The sequence below is a fragment of the Sparus aurata genome, chromosome 9 (assembly GCF_900880675.1).
Source record: "Sparus aurata chromosome 9, fSpaAur1.1, whole genome shotgun sequence".
NCBI lineage: Eukaryota > Metazoa > Chordata > Actinopteri > Spariformes > Sparidae > Sparus > Sparus aurata.
Window position 1 is genome coordinate 29,782,528 of NC_044195.1, and position 15,500 is coordinate 29,798,027.

At 41.7% G+C, this 15,500-nt stretch overlaps 2 protein-coding genes across 3 annotated transcripts in view; both read left to right on the forward strand.

Annotated features, from left to right (window-relative positions):
* Window positions 1-9,577, forward strand: part of spegb (striated muscle enriched protein kinase b) — a 37,679-nt gene extending 28,102 nt beyond the window's left edge. For both annotated transcript variants that reach the window (XM_030428477.1, XM_030428478.1), the window contains exons 31-41: window positions 110-259; window positions 874-990; window positions 1,320-1,487; window positions 1,670-1,792; window positions 2,974-3,138; window positions 3,331-4,135; window positions 4,387-4,626; window positions 4,724-4,947; window positions 6,192-6,267; window positions 6,558-6,707; window positions 7,070-9,577. In XM_030428477.1, the coding sequence (XP_030284337.1) occupies window positions 110-259; window positions 874-990; window positions 1,320-1,487; window positions 1,670-1,792; window positions 2,974-3,138; window positions 3,331-4,135; window positions 4,387-4,626; window positions 4,724-4,947; window positions 6,192-6,267; window positions 6,558-6,707; window positions 7,070-7,325 (2,474 nt within the window). In that variant the 3' untranslated portion in view covers window positions 7,326-9,577. The remainder of the gene's footprint in view (window positions 1-109; window positions 260-873; window positions 991-1,319; window positions 1,488-1,669; window positions 1,793-2,973; window positions 3,139-3,330; window positions 4,136-4,386; window positions 4,627-4,723; window positions 4,948-6,191; window positions 6,268-6,557; window positions 6,708-7,069) is intronic.
* Window positions 9,578-13,009: 3,432 nt separating this feature from the next.
* Window positions 13,010-15,293, forward strand: LOC115588389 (CAVP-target protein). Its single transcript, XM_030429001.1, has 5 exons — window positions 13,010-13,309; window positions 13,653-13,759; window positions 14,373-14,680; window positions 14,843-14,984; window positions 15,070-15,293. Exons 2-5 carry the CDS (start codon window positions 13,653-13,655, stop codon window positions 15,206-15,208), a joined length of 696 nt encoding a protein of 231 aa, XP_030284861.1. The 5' UTR covers window positions 13,010-13,309; the 3' UTR covers window positions 15,209-15,293.
* Window positions 15,294-15,500: the final 207 nt, after the last annotated feature.

The following is a 15,500-nucleotide window of genomic DNA, read 5'->3' on the forward strand; positions in this document are numbered from 1 at the left end:
TTGATTGCACATCTTGTTGAATTTGACTCCACATTTGACTATAAAAAACTATCAATATTAAATGCATGATTATTGATTTGTGGATTGGTTGATTTTCTCGCTTACAAAGGTGTGGAGGCTGAGCGCAGATCCCGCTGGGATCGATGGGGTCTGACCAGAGGGAGACGAGACAAGACAGTATCACAGCCTGACATACCAACAGCAATCTCTCGAGACAGTAGTTCCCTACGTTCACGCCAGTACTCCAAACTGGCTTCTGGTAAGTCACGCCAGAGCGTACAGTATATGAAGAAGCTGTGATTGCACATTGTCAATGGCACGGTTACAAGATTTTTGGAGTTATGATGAATTGTCTTTCATCGAGAGTTAGATAAGAAGACCAGATTCATATTAGTCCGTTAGATTTGAGGCAAAAGCCAGCAGCCGGTTAGCTTAGCTTAGCAGAAGGAGCAGACACGGCTAGCAGGGCTTGCTTCCTTCATCACCATAAGGTTGCCAGCTAACCAGCTTATACTTCGGGAAGTGGTTGCTCCTACTCAAGAAATAGTCTGGAACATAACCCCAAACCCCAAGAAAGTGCACAAGGCCTTGAAGCGAATTTGACATAGTAGACAAACCCCGTAATTACATCATCCAAGTCTTTGTCCCGTAATTTCTTTACCACGGGAAGTGTTTCATTTTTTTGGCTTCATGTGCAACTGATCAACTTCCATAAGAATGAAAAAGGGCTTCAACACTATATCCAGCTCTCCTTAATACATCTGCTATAAGTTACATTCAAACAGGGCCTGGCTTGCTGTTTCCAGTCTATATTCTAACCATCAATATATAATGTGGACATGATATAAGTGGTGTAATGTCTTTTTCTCCCAGATTTCCCTCCAGTATTCCACATCAAGCTGAGAGATCATGTCCTCCTGGAGGGGGATCCAGTCACACTCAGCTGTTTGCCAGCAGGCAGTCCCCACCCACACATCACCTGGATGAAAGGTACGGATGATGTAATGATGTAAATAAGGCAGTATTACATATATTATCGTACAGATGGATGATCAGACTTACTTCACTTGCTAATTACAGTAATTTACATAATTATTCTCGGGACACATAATGATGGCTTACATTGTATCTCGCTGTATACTAACATATGGTGCCAGGACAACAGATGTTGCATAAAGTGTATAAAGAAAGGACAGAATAATTTGTAATCTTGACAGAACTTTCTTTTCATCCTCATCATTTATAATAAGCTTTGTAAACCTAATTCATCAAAACCTATTCATCATTTTGACGATATTTATGCATGTGTGTTTCCTCAGATAAGAAGCCATTGGAGATTGACGCCAGGATGAACATGATCGCCTGCCCCGATGGCCGGCAGCTACTGATGATCATGCAGACCACCAAAAAGGATGCAGGGGTCTATGAATGTGTTGCTACAAACCCCCTGGCCACCGTGTCCAGCTCCTGCACAATATCTCTTGCTCGTAAGACCTGATATAACTTTTATGCCAGTCTGTGAGAAGCAGTGAAGCAATATGCAGTATATATTATAAATAAATAGAGTAATAAATAATGTTCTAGTCTTGGCCAGGAAGAAACTGTTGGGCATGCCAGAGCCCAAGGGCGGATGATGTGAATGTCATACTGATATATTTTGTGTTTGCAGGTCTTCCCAATCGTCCTGGGACCCCTGAAATACCTCAGAAGTACAACAACACAGCCTTGGTACTGTGGAGGCCTTCAGACACAATGGCTCCATGCACATACTCTCTGGAGAGGAGAGCAGAGGGTCAGTGTTTACTAACAATGATTTAAAGTTGTATTCAGGTTTATAAGCTTGGCATACACTGCACGATTATAGAATTGTTGTTTAATTCTATCTCATACTATACGATTACATCGTCTGCGATACAAAGCCAAAGCTCATGATTTATGCGCTGACACTGCATGTAAAAAAGGGAAAGAAGCTGTTGTCCTTTAAACTGAGTCTGTGCTCATATCAGTCGTTATTGGAGGCAGATACATTACAGAGAAGCATTTGCTGAGGACCATAACTGGACCAACCTGTCGCCATGGCACTGTCTTCGCTGCTTTAGGCAGGCGCAGTGAGAAAAAAAAGGTCAATCTGTTGCTGACCACAAATTTCTGACACCTTAGAAATGCGTCCGATGGCAATTCTTGAGCAGAGCGACTGGTTGGCCCTCACTTCCCTTTGTATACAACATGGCAAACAATGCCTGGCGATGCAAAAGAAAAAAGAGTCATGCCACTCAAAAATGAGGTCAGAAACAGACTCAAATTGTACAGCGTATCCCCAGCTTCAAAGAGATGAGATAGATCAGATGTCCAAAAATGCTTTTCAGATCGAACCCCGCTGACTGAATGTGTTACATAGACCCACACATAATGGTTGTCCAAACCATACATTGTGTGTTGCCCTGAGCATTTTGGTATTACTTCAAGCGTTGGGAGGATTTATCACTTCCAAATCCGTTGTGCCTACACACACACACACACACACACACACACACACACACACACACACACGATTAGGCTATATATATGAAATACACTGTAGGTATGCATATGTTTCACTGTGCAGCACATCCCTTCACATCATCAACAAGAGCACATCAATAATGCAACAAGATCTTAAGGTTTCTATGGCAACATGTGGGCCACGGCCTACAGGTGAAGATGAAGTAGTGATATATATACGGAAGATGAGATCTGCCAGCCTCAGACATAAATACATTATATAACCCTCAACAGCTTACTGTAGAACCGACATTCAACCAAATTAAAATGTTTATTTTATAGTATTGATACGTCCATAAATGTGAAAAATAAGACTGAGGATTAGAAAAATTGTGTGTTTGTGTATTTGATGTATAATATGGCAAGTGTGATATCATTATACTATAAACTGTCCTTTGAAATAACATACCGATGATGTTTTTTTCTTCCCAGGTGAGACCAACTGGTTGATCGTGGCTACAGGGGTGGCAGACTGTTATTACAATGTGGTTGACTTACCAGCAGGGGGCGCCTTCAGGTTTAGGGTGGCTTGTGTCAACAAAGCTGGCCAGGGCCCCTACAGCAACCTCTCAGAGGTCATAAGCTTGGAGGCTGCAGGTATGTATAAACGAAATTCTTGGATAATTGTGTGTTACCTTTAGATAAAGCTGTACAAAATACTGTACATTGATTTGATTTTTATGTACTAACGTGAAAGAAAGGATTCAAATTATGTAGTTTTTGTTGTATTTGTTTTGCCCCACAAATTTACAGTACATCGAGTGTTTAAGGTATGTTCTTACTCTCCAGAACCAGCTAAATCCAGCGCTCCTGTGGTGGTCAAGACTGCCCCAGCAACCACTCCTCCTGCCCCTGTGGTGATGATGTCATCCATGAAAGTGCCTCCCATTAAACCAGCTCCTAGTAAATCCACTACAGCAACGCCTGCTCCTCCCGCAGCTCCTGCTCCTGCTCCTGCTCCTGCTCCATCTGTGACTAAATCTGCGTCTCCGGTAACCATCAAACCCACAGTGCCAGTTGACGCTACCCGCCCTGCTGTTACCCCGCCCGTTACTTCAGCCCCCGCCCCAGAACAAGCTCCTGCTCAGACCACCCCCGCTGTCCAAGCCCCGCCAGCCAAAGCCAAGACCACTCTAAGCATCAGTATGAGCAAACCTCAGACCAAATTGGCGCCTCCACCTGTCGTGCCACCCAAACCTCACAGTCCAATAATCCCACTCCCCACTATAATCACCAAACCTCCTTCTCCTGTATCGCCAACGGCACCTGTCATCGGGAAGCCTATTTCATCCGTTCCCATGTACAAGCCAACTACGACCTCTCGTGTTACTCCACCTTCCCAACCCAGTTCCACTCCAACAACCACCACCCCTCCCGTCACTCCCGTGACCATCACACAGCCCGTGGTGGTGGTGCAGAGCTTGACCCCTGTGCTGCAGGGAGGGGACAGCCGGAGTACCCCATCTGGGCGGATCACACCGTCAGGACGAGTTACACCTTCAGGACGCAGGACGCCGCTGGGAAAGCCTGGAGAGGGATCTCTGCGCCAGGGAGTTCCACAGAAGCCTTACACCTTCATGGATGAGAAAGCAAGGTAACGATTAAATTACCCACAAAACTGTATGTTTTTAAAGAAAAAATAGGCAATTTCACATCCTTTTTACGACCATTATTATGACCATATCTGTGTAAAATAAGATAAGATAGTCAGAGAGCAGGAGCAGAAACTAACAGGAGCAGTTAACTGGTTTATAGCTCTCTAATGAAGACATTTTAAAACTATTAAACTCAATGGACATTAAGCATTTGCAAAGGAAGTATTGACTTCTTCTTCATCACACACAGGGGTCGGTTCGGTGTGATCCGCGAGTGCCGAGAGAACGCCACGGGCAACCTCTTCATGGCCAAGATTGTCCCGTATGAGGCAGACAGCAAACAGGATGTGCTTCAGGAGTACGACATCCTCAAGTCTCTTCATCATGAAAGGATCATGGCTCTGCACGAAGCGTACGTCACGCCGCGCTACCTGGTGCTCATCTCCGAGTACTGCAGCGGGAAGGAGCTGCTCTTCAGCCTCATAGACAGGTGAAGCCCGGGTGGTCAAAATCATTGCTCGGTTTCCTGTCAACACAGCCTTAAAATATTCCTCCTCGAGCTGAATTCATTTCCTGGTGCGTTTCAGGTTCCGTTACTCCGAGGATGACGTGGTGACCTACATTGTGCAGATCCTCCAGGGTCTGGATTACCTCCATACCCGGCGCATCCTCCACCTGGACATCAAGCCAGAGAACGTCATCGTCACCTACATGAACGTCATCAAGATCATTGATTTTGGCAGCGCTCAGACCTACAACCCACTCTTCCTCAAGCAGTTCAGCCCCCCTATTGGAACACTGGAGTACATGTGTAAGAGTCCTGTTCTCCACAAACTGCTGGGAATTCAAAATGAAAGCTGCTCTAATCAATTTTTTTTATGCGAACAACTGATCGAATCACTGCGTGTGATGTAAAAATGATCACCCGACTGCAGCTTTTTGCTGTCTTTCAGCTCATTATTGTAGTTTTATGGCCTGCAGCTTTATAGATTTTAATCAGTTCAGGGCTCTCATCAGTGGTGTTTCTGATCACACAGAATAATCCCTAATGAGCCGACTGTAAGCTACCCGCCCTGCACCAAATGTGAGCATTTAGCATCTTAAGAGCCTGATATTTCCTTTTAGAGTTGGTTTAGAGACCAAAACAGAGCTGAAAGGAGAGCGATTTACGGCACTGATATTGACCGGGTGGATGGAAACACGACAGCATCAGTATCTGCTAGATGTAAAATCACACATTAGCCATATTAGCCTCACAATGGCAATTCAGACAACAAGCTGTGACAAGAAAATCAAGTTGCTATCATTCCCCTATTTAGTTCAGTCAGTGAGTTACCTAAACTTTATTTACTCAGCAAGTCTTATTAACGCCAAGAGCTATTTTACAAGGACCCGATGAAACACACACAAGATTAAGACAAGCTTAATTGTGACTCAGACACTAAATTAAAGGAGCAAAAGGTACGATTTTTAGTTTAACGCATAGTCCAATAGTAGAACACCAACACGCAGTCAGATAATAGGAGCACTATTAGGCATCTACAGTTAACAGACTTTGAACCTGACAGGTGGCCAATTCTCACATATTTCTTTAAACAATCACAAGTGTTATAAGAAATATTAAAGACAAATTAAAGTCCCTCAGAGAAATCACAGCCTGTAATTTTAGTTTATGCTACGCTCCATTCCAGTGGTCTTTACTTTGCTATTACATTACAAAGAAAATGAAACAAAGCACACTTTATGGAGCGCAACCGGAAGATCTTAGTCCTTGTTGATTTACTGTATTGATACAGATCTTCTCATATTATTTGCTGATATCGATGGTTTATGTAACTGTTCTCTTTGTGGGCGTCCACCAGCAACTGAAACACAGGAGAGTTACAATCAAACTAAAACTAGGCATTCACACATTAAAAAAAAACAAAAAACACACACGTACCCTCACAGATAATTAATAATAAACTGTTGTTTATGTTGTTACAAAGAGCATTTTCAGAGTTCCGTATGAAACAATGAAGGCTGTGCATTTTTTTTCCTTTCTTCTCCTTGCAGCTCCGGAGATGTTGAAAGGGGACGTTGTTGGCCCTCCAGCTGACATCTGGAGCGTGGGCGTACTAACTTTCATCATGTGAGTTCTGCCTTCACAGCTTCCACCCAGCAAGCCCTCTTTAAATGGCAACGTAACAGTGTTCGTTATGTGAAATGACGCTTATGATTGAGCAATTTGTCTGCTGCATTTGCATTTCAGATTTCAGGTATTTTCCTTATGCTGTGATTTTACATGTCATAGACATCCCGCTGCTCTTGTAATATTGAATGAATTCACGACTAACCTAACAAACCTTCCCAGATATTATCGTGCATTGATGTTTTGAGGGATCTTTTGTGAGTTTCAAATCTTCTCCCGGGTCTCTCCAGGTTGAGCGGCAGGTCGCCTTTCATTGAAATTGATCCTCAGGAGACTGAAGCCAGGATCCAGGCGGCAAAGTTTGACCTCTCTAAACTCTACCAGAATGTGTCCCAAAGTGCCTCTCTGTTTCTTAAAAAGATCCTCTGTAGCTACCCATGGTAAGATGGTAACATTGATCCTGTTCAGTTAGAATTTCTCATGTTATTTTGAAACATAAAAAAAGACTATGTATATATAATATCATCAACAGAATGTAAAGAAATGTGAAGAGAAAGTTTTGACGTGATTTCAAGACATCTGTGTATCGTGTTGCTGAGATATCCACTGAAGTTAGCATGCTAACCAGCTAGCCTGTCCTGTCATAATACCACTTTGTACTTACAGAAGTATTGATCCGATAGTATTACCCCGTCGTGGAGGGCAGCGTGGCCAGTAGTTCAAGCAAAACACGACCACAGCACCGTCCCATTACCACAACATCTACATTTCTCTAAAATCCTCCTTGTCTGGTCTTCAACAGGGCCCGTCCCTCCATTAAGGACTGCTTCAATAACTCCTGGCTTCAAGATGCCTACCTGATGCGCCTCCGTAGGCAGACTCTCACCTTTACAACCACGCGTCTCAAGGATTTCTTGGCCGAACAGCAGCGCAGGCGGGAGGTGGTGGCCACCAAGCACAAAGTTCTCCTGCGGTCCTACCAGAGCTCGCCGCAAACGCCCACCAGCCCCGCCACGCCGAATGTGCCCACTTCACCCACCACACCTGTCACCCAGTGAACACAGGCTTCCACACGTCGGTTGGCGGGACTGTAGGACGAGACGTTGAGGTGGTCCCTTCAGGTTTGAGTTGTTGAACTTGGTCGGAAGAAAAAGAGAAACTCAAGAAACCAGCAGCGGCTGTGATCTACAGAGACGTCTTTTTCTTTTCTGGTTCTGAAAGAGAATCGAAAAAAGAATTCTTTCACACCGAAGGGAACTCTTACTTACAAGAGCCTGAGTGCATTTTTTTTTTATACGGTGGACCTTTGTTCATACGAGGCGGGATGTTGTCTTCTAGTTAGTACCTCAAGGTTTGTAACTTTGCATACGTTTTGGATAAATGACTTCCTTTCTTACCGTCACCTCTTCAGTCATGAGAGGGGACACAAGTGAATACCATGAAAGGCCTAAAAATTACTGTTTCATCCAAGTTGTCAACAAGGTTCCAAGATAATGAATATTTAGCACATTTTCAAAACAAAGAGTGCTTTTAACCGATTGCTACACCTCTACTAAATCAGTCTATACAATCACAGTCACCTGTTCCTGGACCAGATTTACATTCGATGATGTCTAGTTCTGTGTCCTTGACGAAGGCCAGCCTTGAATGCTACGTATTTCTCTCCGTAAACGTAAGAGTTAAAGCAGTTAGTCGTGCTACAGTACCTGAGTTTTTATACTGCTGTAGCATCTCAGTGATTGTCAGGATTGTAGCAGTTCCCGTTCCTTTCTTTGTTTTGAGTTTTTTTGAGTTCAGGGGAAACATCGGAGGATTCTCTACAAGGGCTACTAGAAAAAGCACTCTTACAATCAGCGCAAATTTCTTCCCTAGCGTTACTGAATAGGATAGTAATGATTCTCTCATTCTCAGAAGGGGAATTGATTGTTTTTTAGGCCGTCGTTTCTGCTCCAAGAAACGATGTTGACAGCACAACTGGCTCCGTGATAGCTGCTTGGCGGGCGCTAGTTCCTTCAGCACAAATAAGCTAACAAACCAACACATTGGCTTCCAGGTAAACGAAACTCCTCCGCTCAGCCCGGTGTAAAGGATCCAGCGTGATTAGCCTGTTAGATGTTATGAAAATGAGATTTACAAGTGTGCTGAGTCAGTCGGTCATTAAATGTTAGATTATCCAGGGGGGTCAGTGGTGAAATGAATCCCTTTAGAAACCCACTGGTGATCCCGGGGTGCCCCCAAGTGCCCTTAACCAGTCAGCAGTAGTCAGCATTAAAAAAAAAAAAACAGCCTCTTTAATTCATTGATAAAAGGATGTTTATTGAGACGTTACTGAGTGTGTTAGTTCTTATTTTAGCTGTAATTTTCACTTGCTAACAGCTCTGAAGAAAAGGTTTTGCTTCATTTGGTTTATATAAATGATTAAATTGCAGAACTTTTTTTATAAACAAAGTGAAGTAAGATTTAAAATGGTTAAAATTAGCATCACAGGAAGCTCACAGGAAACTGTTCACAGAAATTAATATATATGCAAGATTGTTGCCCCTGCAGACTGTACAGAACATTAAATCATGAATGTTAAAATCTTAATTTGTAAATAAGAGACGCTCAAACTCCATTTTCTGTATGAGATGAGACAAATTTAGGTTTGTACCTCTCGAGCCCTGTTCACACAGGACTCGTATTACCTGGGGAGCTCTGGTCATTTTTAAATAATTGCAGACGTCTTAATCTTAATCTGTGATTAAATCTGTGATCTTAATCCCTTGTAAATCTGCCATGTCGGTAATACCACATTTCACCAAACACCAAAGTCATGTTAGCCTCTATTAATCGGCATCTCTGTGATTAAGGGTTGTATTTTTAAAACATCTGAAGTAAGAAATTTGATCTCAGCTCGTAATATATGAGCAGCAGTAAACAGCCGCACTGTGAAATTGGCAATATTGACATTTAAAATGCGTGGCAGAGAAGGCTTGGAGGAAGAGCACAGCTATAAAGCATCTTTTGCTTGATTTAAATGAGCTGCAAATGTGTATTTGTGCTTCAAACACATGCAGAAAATTGGCAAATCAACTCTTAACCGTGTTTATAATGTGGTTGCTAAGGAACAAACACTTCAGTGTAAGAAGCCTCGACATCATATCCAGGAGATAATGTCAGTAAATCAGAGTAAATGCTTCTCACAAAACACAAACGTGAGGTGATCATTTTGTCTGCCTGGTAATACCAGTCCTGTCCAAACAGGGTTTTAATCAATCGATAAAATAACTGAAATTAAAATAGGTATTTGTTCATCATCTCTCTGGTTTAAAGGAGAACTTCGGTCGATTTAAACATGCAGCTTCATTGCTCAAGCTACCCTTGACTTGCCAGTACCGAAGACGCGAACAAATTTGGTCCAGCCATTACAGAGCTCCGTGAACGCAGATTTAGCATTGAACGCTAACAGCATGGGGTCAGAACTTTACACTGTGTTTTAAGCGTCTTAACATGCTCCACATCTCACACCAAAAGTTATGCAACATCAGCAGACACCTTAGCACACAGCACTGTAGCGTGTATGACTCAAAATGAATAAAAAAGTAGTTAAAACAGTGTGTTTGTGCAAGCAGCTACTTACCTGTTTGTTGACATCCGTGTGTTCCGGTAGCTAGACCAAACTAGCATATCCATCGAGTGTGCACTTAACAGGCTTAACAGGCTATTGTAAGGCTCATGGCTCATGACAGGCTGTAACATGGACATGTACATTATGAACATAAACACGAAAATGCTGGATTACGTTTCCGTCTCCGCCAGTGAGGGAGTAAGTACACACACGACGGATTGACTAGTTTGGTCTAGCTACCGGAAGACGCCGATGTCAACAAACAGGGAAGTAGCTCCTTGCACAAACACACTGTTTTAACTACTTTTTTATTCAGTTTGTGTCATAGACGCTACAGTGCTGTGTGCTAAGGTGTCTGCTGATGTTGCATAACTTTTGGTGTGAGATGTGGAGCATGTTAAGATGCTTAAAACACAGTGTAAAGTTCTGACCCCATGCTTTTAGCGTTCAATGCTAAATCTGCGTTCACGGAGCTCTGTAATGGTTGGACCAAATTTGTTCGCGTCTTCGGTACTGGCAAATCAAGGGTAGCTTGAGCAATGAAGCTGCATGTTTAAATCGACCGAAGTTCTCCTTTAAGTCCCATAAAACTCTTAACTTTCCTTTTAGATGACACGATTGAAGACTGCGGTTGGACACATACTGAAAATTGTCCCTTGGTTGAAAGTAGAACACGACTCAGCGGCTTAACGGTGTTGAAAAGTTATTCACGGTCTCATATGCAAAAGATTAATACAATGAATAAAGAACTATTTAGTTTAGTCTGTTTCCAGATATATTTATTATATATGAGATATATATAGAAGTTTATCCTCAGAGTCACTCCTGGTACATTTGCTTTAACATCGATGGTTTGATCTCTCCTCTTTATTTTACAGTAGATAAAAGTTTGTACTTCTTTGTTTCTTTCACTTTTAAGACCAGCATGTGAAACATTTGCACAAATGTCAGATTATTTTTGATCAGGTTTTGATCATTTTTACTGTCACGTGTGTTGATACCGAGTACGGATTTTCACACTTAACACACATCGAGTGTCGTTTCTGATTTATTTTTTAAAAGAAAGCATCAAGAGGTCATTATCAGACGCTGATGAGATGATACTCAGAAAGATCATCATCAAATCAACCTGTGCATTGACTGACAGAGATTGTCGGTAATTCTATGAAATTATTTTACTACTTCTATATATTCTAATGCTACTGCTAGATTAAAATACTGCCCTCTCCTGCAGCTCTGCGTCTCTGACTCACTCAGTTTCCTTACAGAGTCGATCACAGAAGGGAGCTGTTTTTTTTAAAAATCTGAATGAAAAACATGCAAGATCAGCATGAGAATGCAACATTCAATTCTACAACGTCTGTGCAATATATTTTTGTTCTTTAGTCGTACGAGATGAAAAACAAACAGGGTTTTGAAGAAGAGGTTGAACGCTCCGCATTTTGTATTAAAAAAAAAAAATCCTACGCCGTATTTTGTGGCATGTGTTGCAGTGCCTCGTGATGGATATTAGACACGCAGAGAAAAAAGTTTGTTCAACGAAATGACAAGCTTCTTTATTTTGATTATATGAATGTGACGGCTTCGTGTGTGTGTGTGTGTGTGTGTGTTTGCGCAAAAAAAATGTTTATTTATTGAGTGACTGTATTTGTTATAGCTTCTGCTTTTTAATTTTGTGAAATTTCTGAATCTGGCATGGAAAAAGGCATGACAGCTGTTAAGGCTATGAACAAATAAAGGAAATATGACAAAGATATGAACGCAGTGAAGCAGTTTGTTTTTACAGTGGATGAAAACTTGTTGCCAGGGTTACGTATTGTTAGTTACATAACCAGTGATGGAATGTAACTAAGTATATTTACTCAAGTTCTGTACATTTTGAGGTATCAGTATCAATTTTGGCCCTGGCACTTTCAAATTCTACCTCTGATCCATCCCATTCACTCCGAAACATGCTCCTAAACATTTTCTGGAGTAACAATTTTGGCCCTGACACTTTGTCAAAGTCCAGAATAATAGAGTTTACTCACTTTGGAGTTGATTTTGAGGTGAGATTTCTCCACATTGCTGCAGTAAAATGTAACTTAATTTGTACCAGAGATAGAATAAGACACGAAGTTGAAGATGGAAAGACAATGATGAGCTCACCTGTGAAGGAATTGCTCCTAAACCTTTTCTGGAGGAACAGTTTTGGCACTGACACTTACCAATCAACTTGAAATGGCTCATTAACACTTTCTGGTGGAAACATTTTAAATTTTGGCCCCATCACAGTGCATTTTCCACATTTTGGAAGCAATCTTGTTCTTTTTTACTCCGCTATATTTATTTGGCAACTTTAGTTACTAGTAACTTTAAAGTAACTAGTAACTAAAGTTGCCAAATAAATAATAAAGGTCAAATTTCTGTTGCATCAGAGCCAACATGATGCTGTTTAAAAATATATTTATTTTTATCAGGAATCAAATTAATTAAACAGTGATTCAAATAATCATACAAATGTTTATGCATTCATGTGAATATTGAATTTACATATATTTTTACATTTTAGAGTTTACATTTAAATGCACTTTTGATGCTTACTTTTTATATTTTAATGTCTGATACTTAAAGGGGAAATATATAAAATGTATTACTTTAAGTGTAATAGCAGTAGTTGTTAGTTATTAGCAGTTATTAGTAGTAACAGAAACCGTTTTGATGTTGTTAGCATGCTAACCAGCAAGTGTAAACAAGGCCAACACTCCCCGAGTGCTCCTAACTCCTAATCCAGACAGCTAGCTGCACTACTAACTGAGCTAACTGGCTAACAGCTGCTACAATTAGCGGTTTATCTGGTGATTTTCTGTGCCCCTATTTGTTGGGAGCATGAATTTTCCAAGTGGTTGATTCTTATATATTGCAAAATTACTTCTGTGTACTTTTTTATAACATTGCTCTGAATTTGCAGTGTTTTAAAAGTGATTAATTTCACTCAGGCGCTGGAAGCGGATTAACACAAAAGATTAGACTTGATGAGACACTAGATCAAATGTAAACACACACACAGAGACAGTTCTGAGTTCAGTCTGAGGCCACTCCCTTCCAAATGTCCCCTACGACCAATAATTATGCGTGTATTTTCACCGGGGATGACTCACATTTCAACCACGAACACGACTATTAACTGCTCCGAGAGATCACAGGAGTATTTGATGCGAAGGCTTTATAAGGACGGAGAGGATCTCTGTAACATTTGTTGCACATCTTCAATCAGTCTTGTCATGTTGGATGTTTCCTAATATCCAAAATGGGAAGGGAATGTCTGGTTTTTCCACCCTGATCCCGGAGGACCTACAAGACTCCTCCTGACCTCCACATATAAAGCATGAACTCTTTAACATTTGCTGACTCTGGAGTGGATCTGAAGGGTGCAGCTTCAAGAGGATCTCCGAGGTAAGAAATAAAACATTAATATGGACTTTTTCCACCGGGGAAATGTTTACATTTCACAGTAGAAAAAGTACAGGTGACAATTACTAATTCAATTACTAGATTTTATGTTACTGATTCCATTTCAGGGTCCTGGTACCATTCATGCTGTCTCACTTTCACACTGTCACGTCTTATTGGGGCGTTAGAATAGAGCAAGCAACACCTGTGCTTTTCCTTCTATTGCAAGTCAAAGTGTCTGCGGTGAAAAGGGCCTTCTGGACATTAAAAAAACATTTAGCTAACATTTAGCATTTTAGCTTATTTCCAGGTTCCTTCTTTAACTAAACTGTTCTGACCACTGCAGATGTCCAAAGCGAAGGCTGCACCCCCTCCTGGGTGCTCTCTGAACATCAGTGATCCTCAGGTCCAAGAGGCTGCCATCCGAATCCAAGCATCATATCGAGGCCACAGGTACCAAAATGTCCAGCGTGTTCTTATGATTCAGTTGCCTTTTGAGAGGAGTAGAGGGAATAATAACTTCCAGCATAACCCTGCAAGAGTCCCTCTAATGCAGTTAATGAAACGCAGGCAGAATATTTCAAAAGTGACATCAGTGCACTAAAACAGTAAAGTTCGCTGGAAATTTGATGATTATAAATTAATCTGAGCATATTTTTCTGCATTAGAATCTCTAAACTAAAACAAAACTTCATCCCTCTTGATGACAGAAGGCTTTTAAACCAACCCAGTCGGCACAATAAATGTTGTCAATGTGTGTCTCTGGTCCAGCGTGTCACGGACATGCTGAACCTTTTTGTCATCACAAACACAGCTGGAAATTGTCCTGTAGCAAAACTGAAAATATCTGCAGGTGTTACAAAGTGCCATGGAAACTCATCAAAAACCTCCAGTAGTTTCAAACAAATTCTGAAAGGCCATCACTGCCTTGGTAGCCTTCTGAATCACCTTCTGAATTATATTTGTTTTGACTTTTGATAATCTTGATTATTTGAAGCATTCTGAGTGTGTTTCTGTATAAAATGCCTATCTAGTGAGTTCATACACTCTTGTGTTTCTCATTTAGGTCGCGAACAGAGCTGAGGGAGAAAGGCCCTCCGAAGATCCTGCAGGATCTCAAAGACGTGGTTCTCGTCGAGGGCAGCGCCGCAAAGCTGGAGTGCAGAGTCAGCGCCTTCCCCGACCCTTTCATCGTCTGGTACAAGGACGGCAAAGAGCTGAAGGACGGCCCCAAGTACCGCTACGTGTTCGAGGACCCAGATTTCGTGGCGCTTGTGGTTCGAGACGGGGTTCTGGCCGATCTGGGAAAATACAGCGTTACCATTAAAAACCCATTTGGAGAAACGCGAGGATCTGCTTGTATTCTAGTGGAAGGTGTGCAGCTCTTGTTTCTATACTTCACCTGTGGACACTAGAAATGACTTCACACTAATGTCTGCTCTGGTTTTAAGTGTCTGTCTCATAGATCTCTATCTTTGAGCCAATATCCAGTATTGCTTGACAGGTTGATGGAGTGTTTGCATCATGTTCTCACAGTCCCTGCTAAGGTTTCCAAAGGCCCAGACAACCTCAAGGCCAAGAGAGGAACAACGGCGGTGCTGAAGGCTGAAATCAGCGGGGAGCCTCCTCCTGACGTCGCCTGGCTCAAAGATGGAGACGACATTGAGGAAGACGACAGGTGGAATGCTGTTTTACTTAATAGTTCTAAGAAAAAAACATTTGTAATAAATTGTGCTGATGAAGGTGCTACAAATTTCTTTCAGGGTATTCTTCGATATCGGCGACACCAACACGATCCTGACCATCAAAAATGCAAAGCTGTCCGACGCCGGGAAGTACGAGGTGTTTGTGGAGAACAACCTGGGCACGGATCAGTCCTTCGCTCGGGTCGACATCCTCTGAAGTCCAGCTGACAATACTCTGTATTAATGCTGTGTGCCAACCTGTATATAACTTTAATCAAGCTCATAATAAAAAGTAGACTTTTTTTCTGGCACCTTTTTTAAGTGCTTTGTGTCTTTTTTAGTCACAACGGTTGATGAGGAAACCATTGTATATTGTGATATCAACCATCTTTACATTTAACATTTGGATGAGAGGTTTATTTCTAAAAGGTGCATGTGAGAGATGCGTTAACATAATATACTCTTGTTTCTTATTGTTCGATCTCACTTGTCTAGCTAGAGTCAGCTAA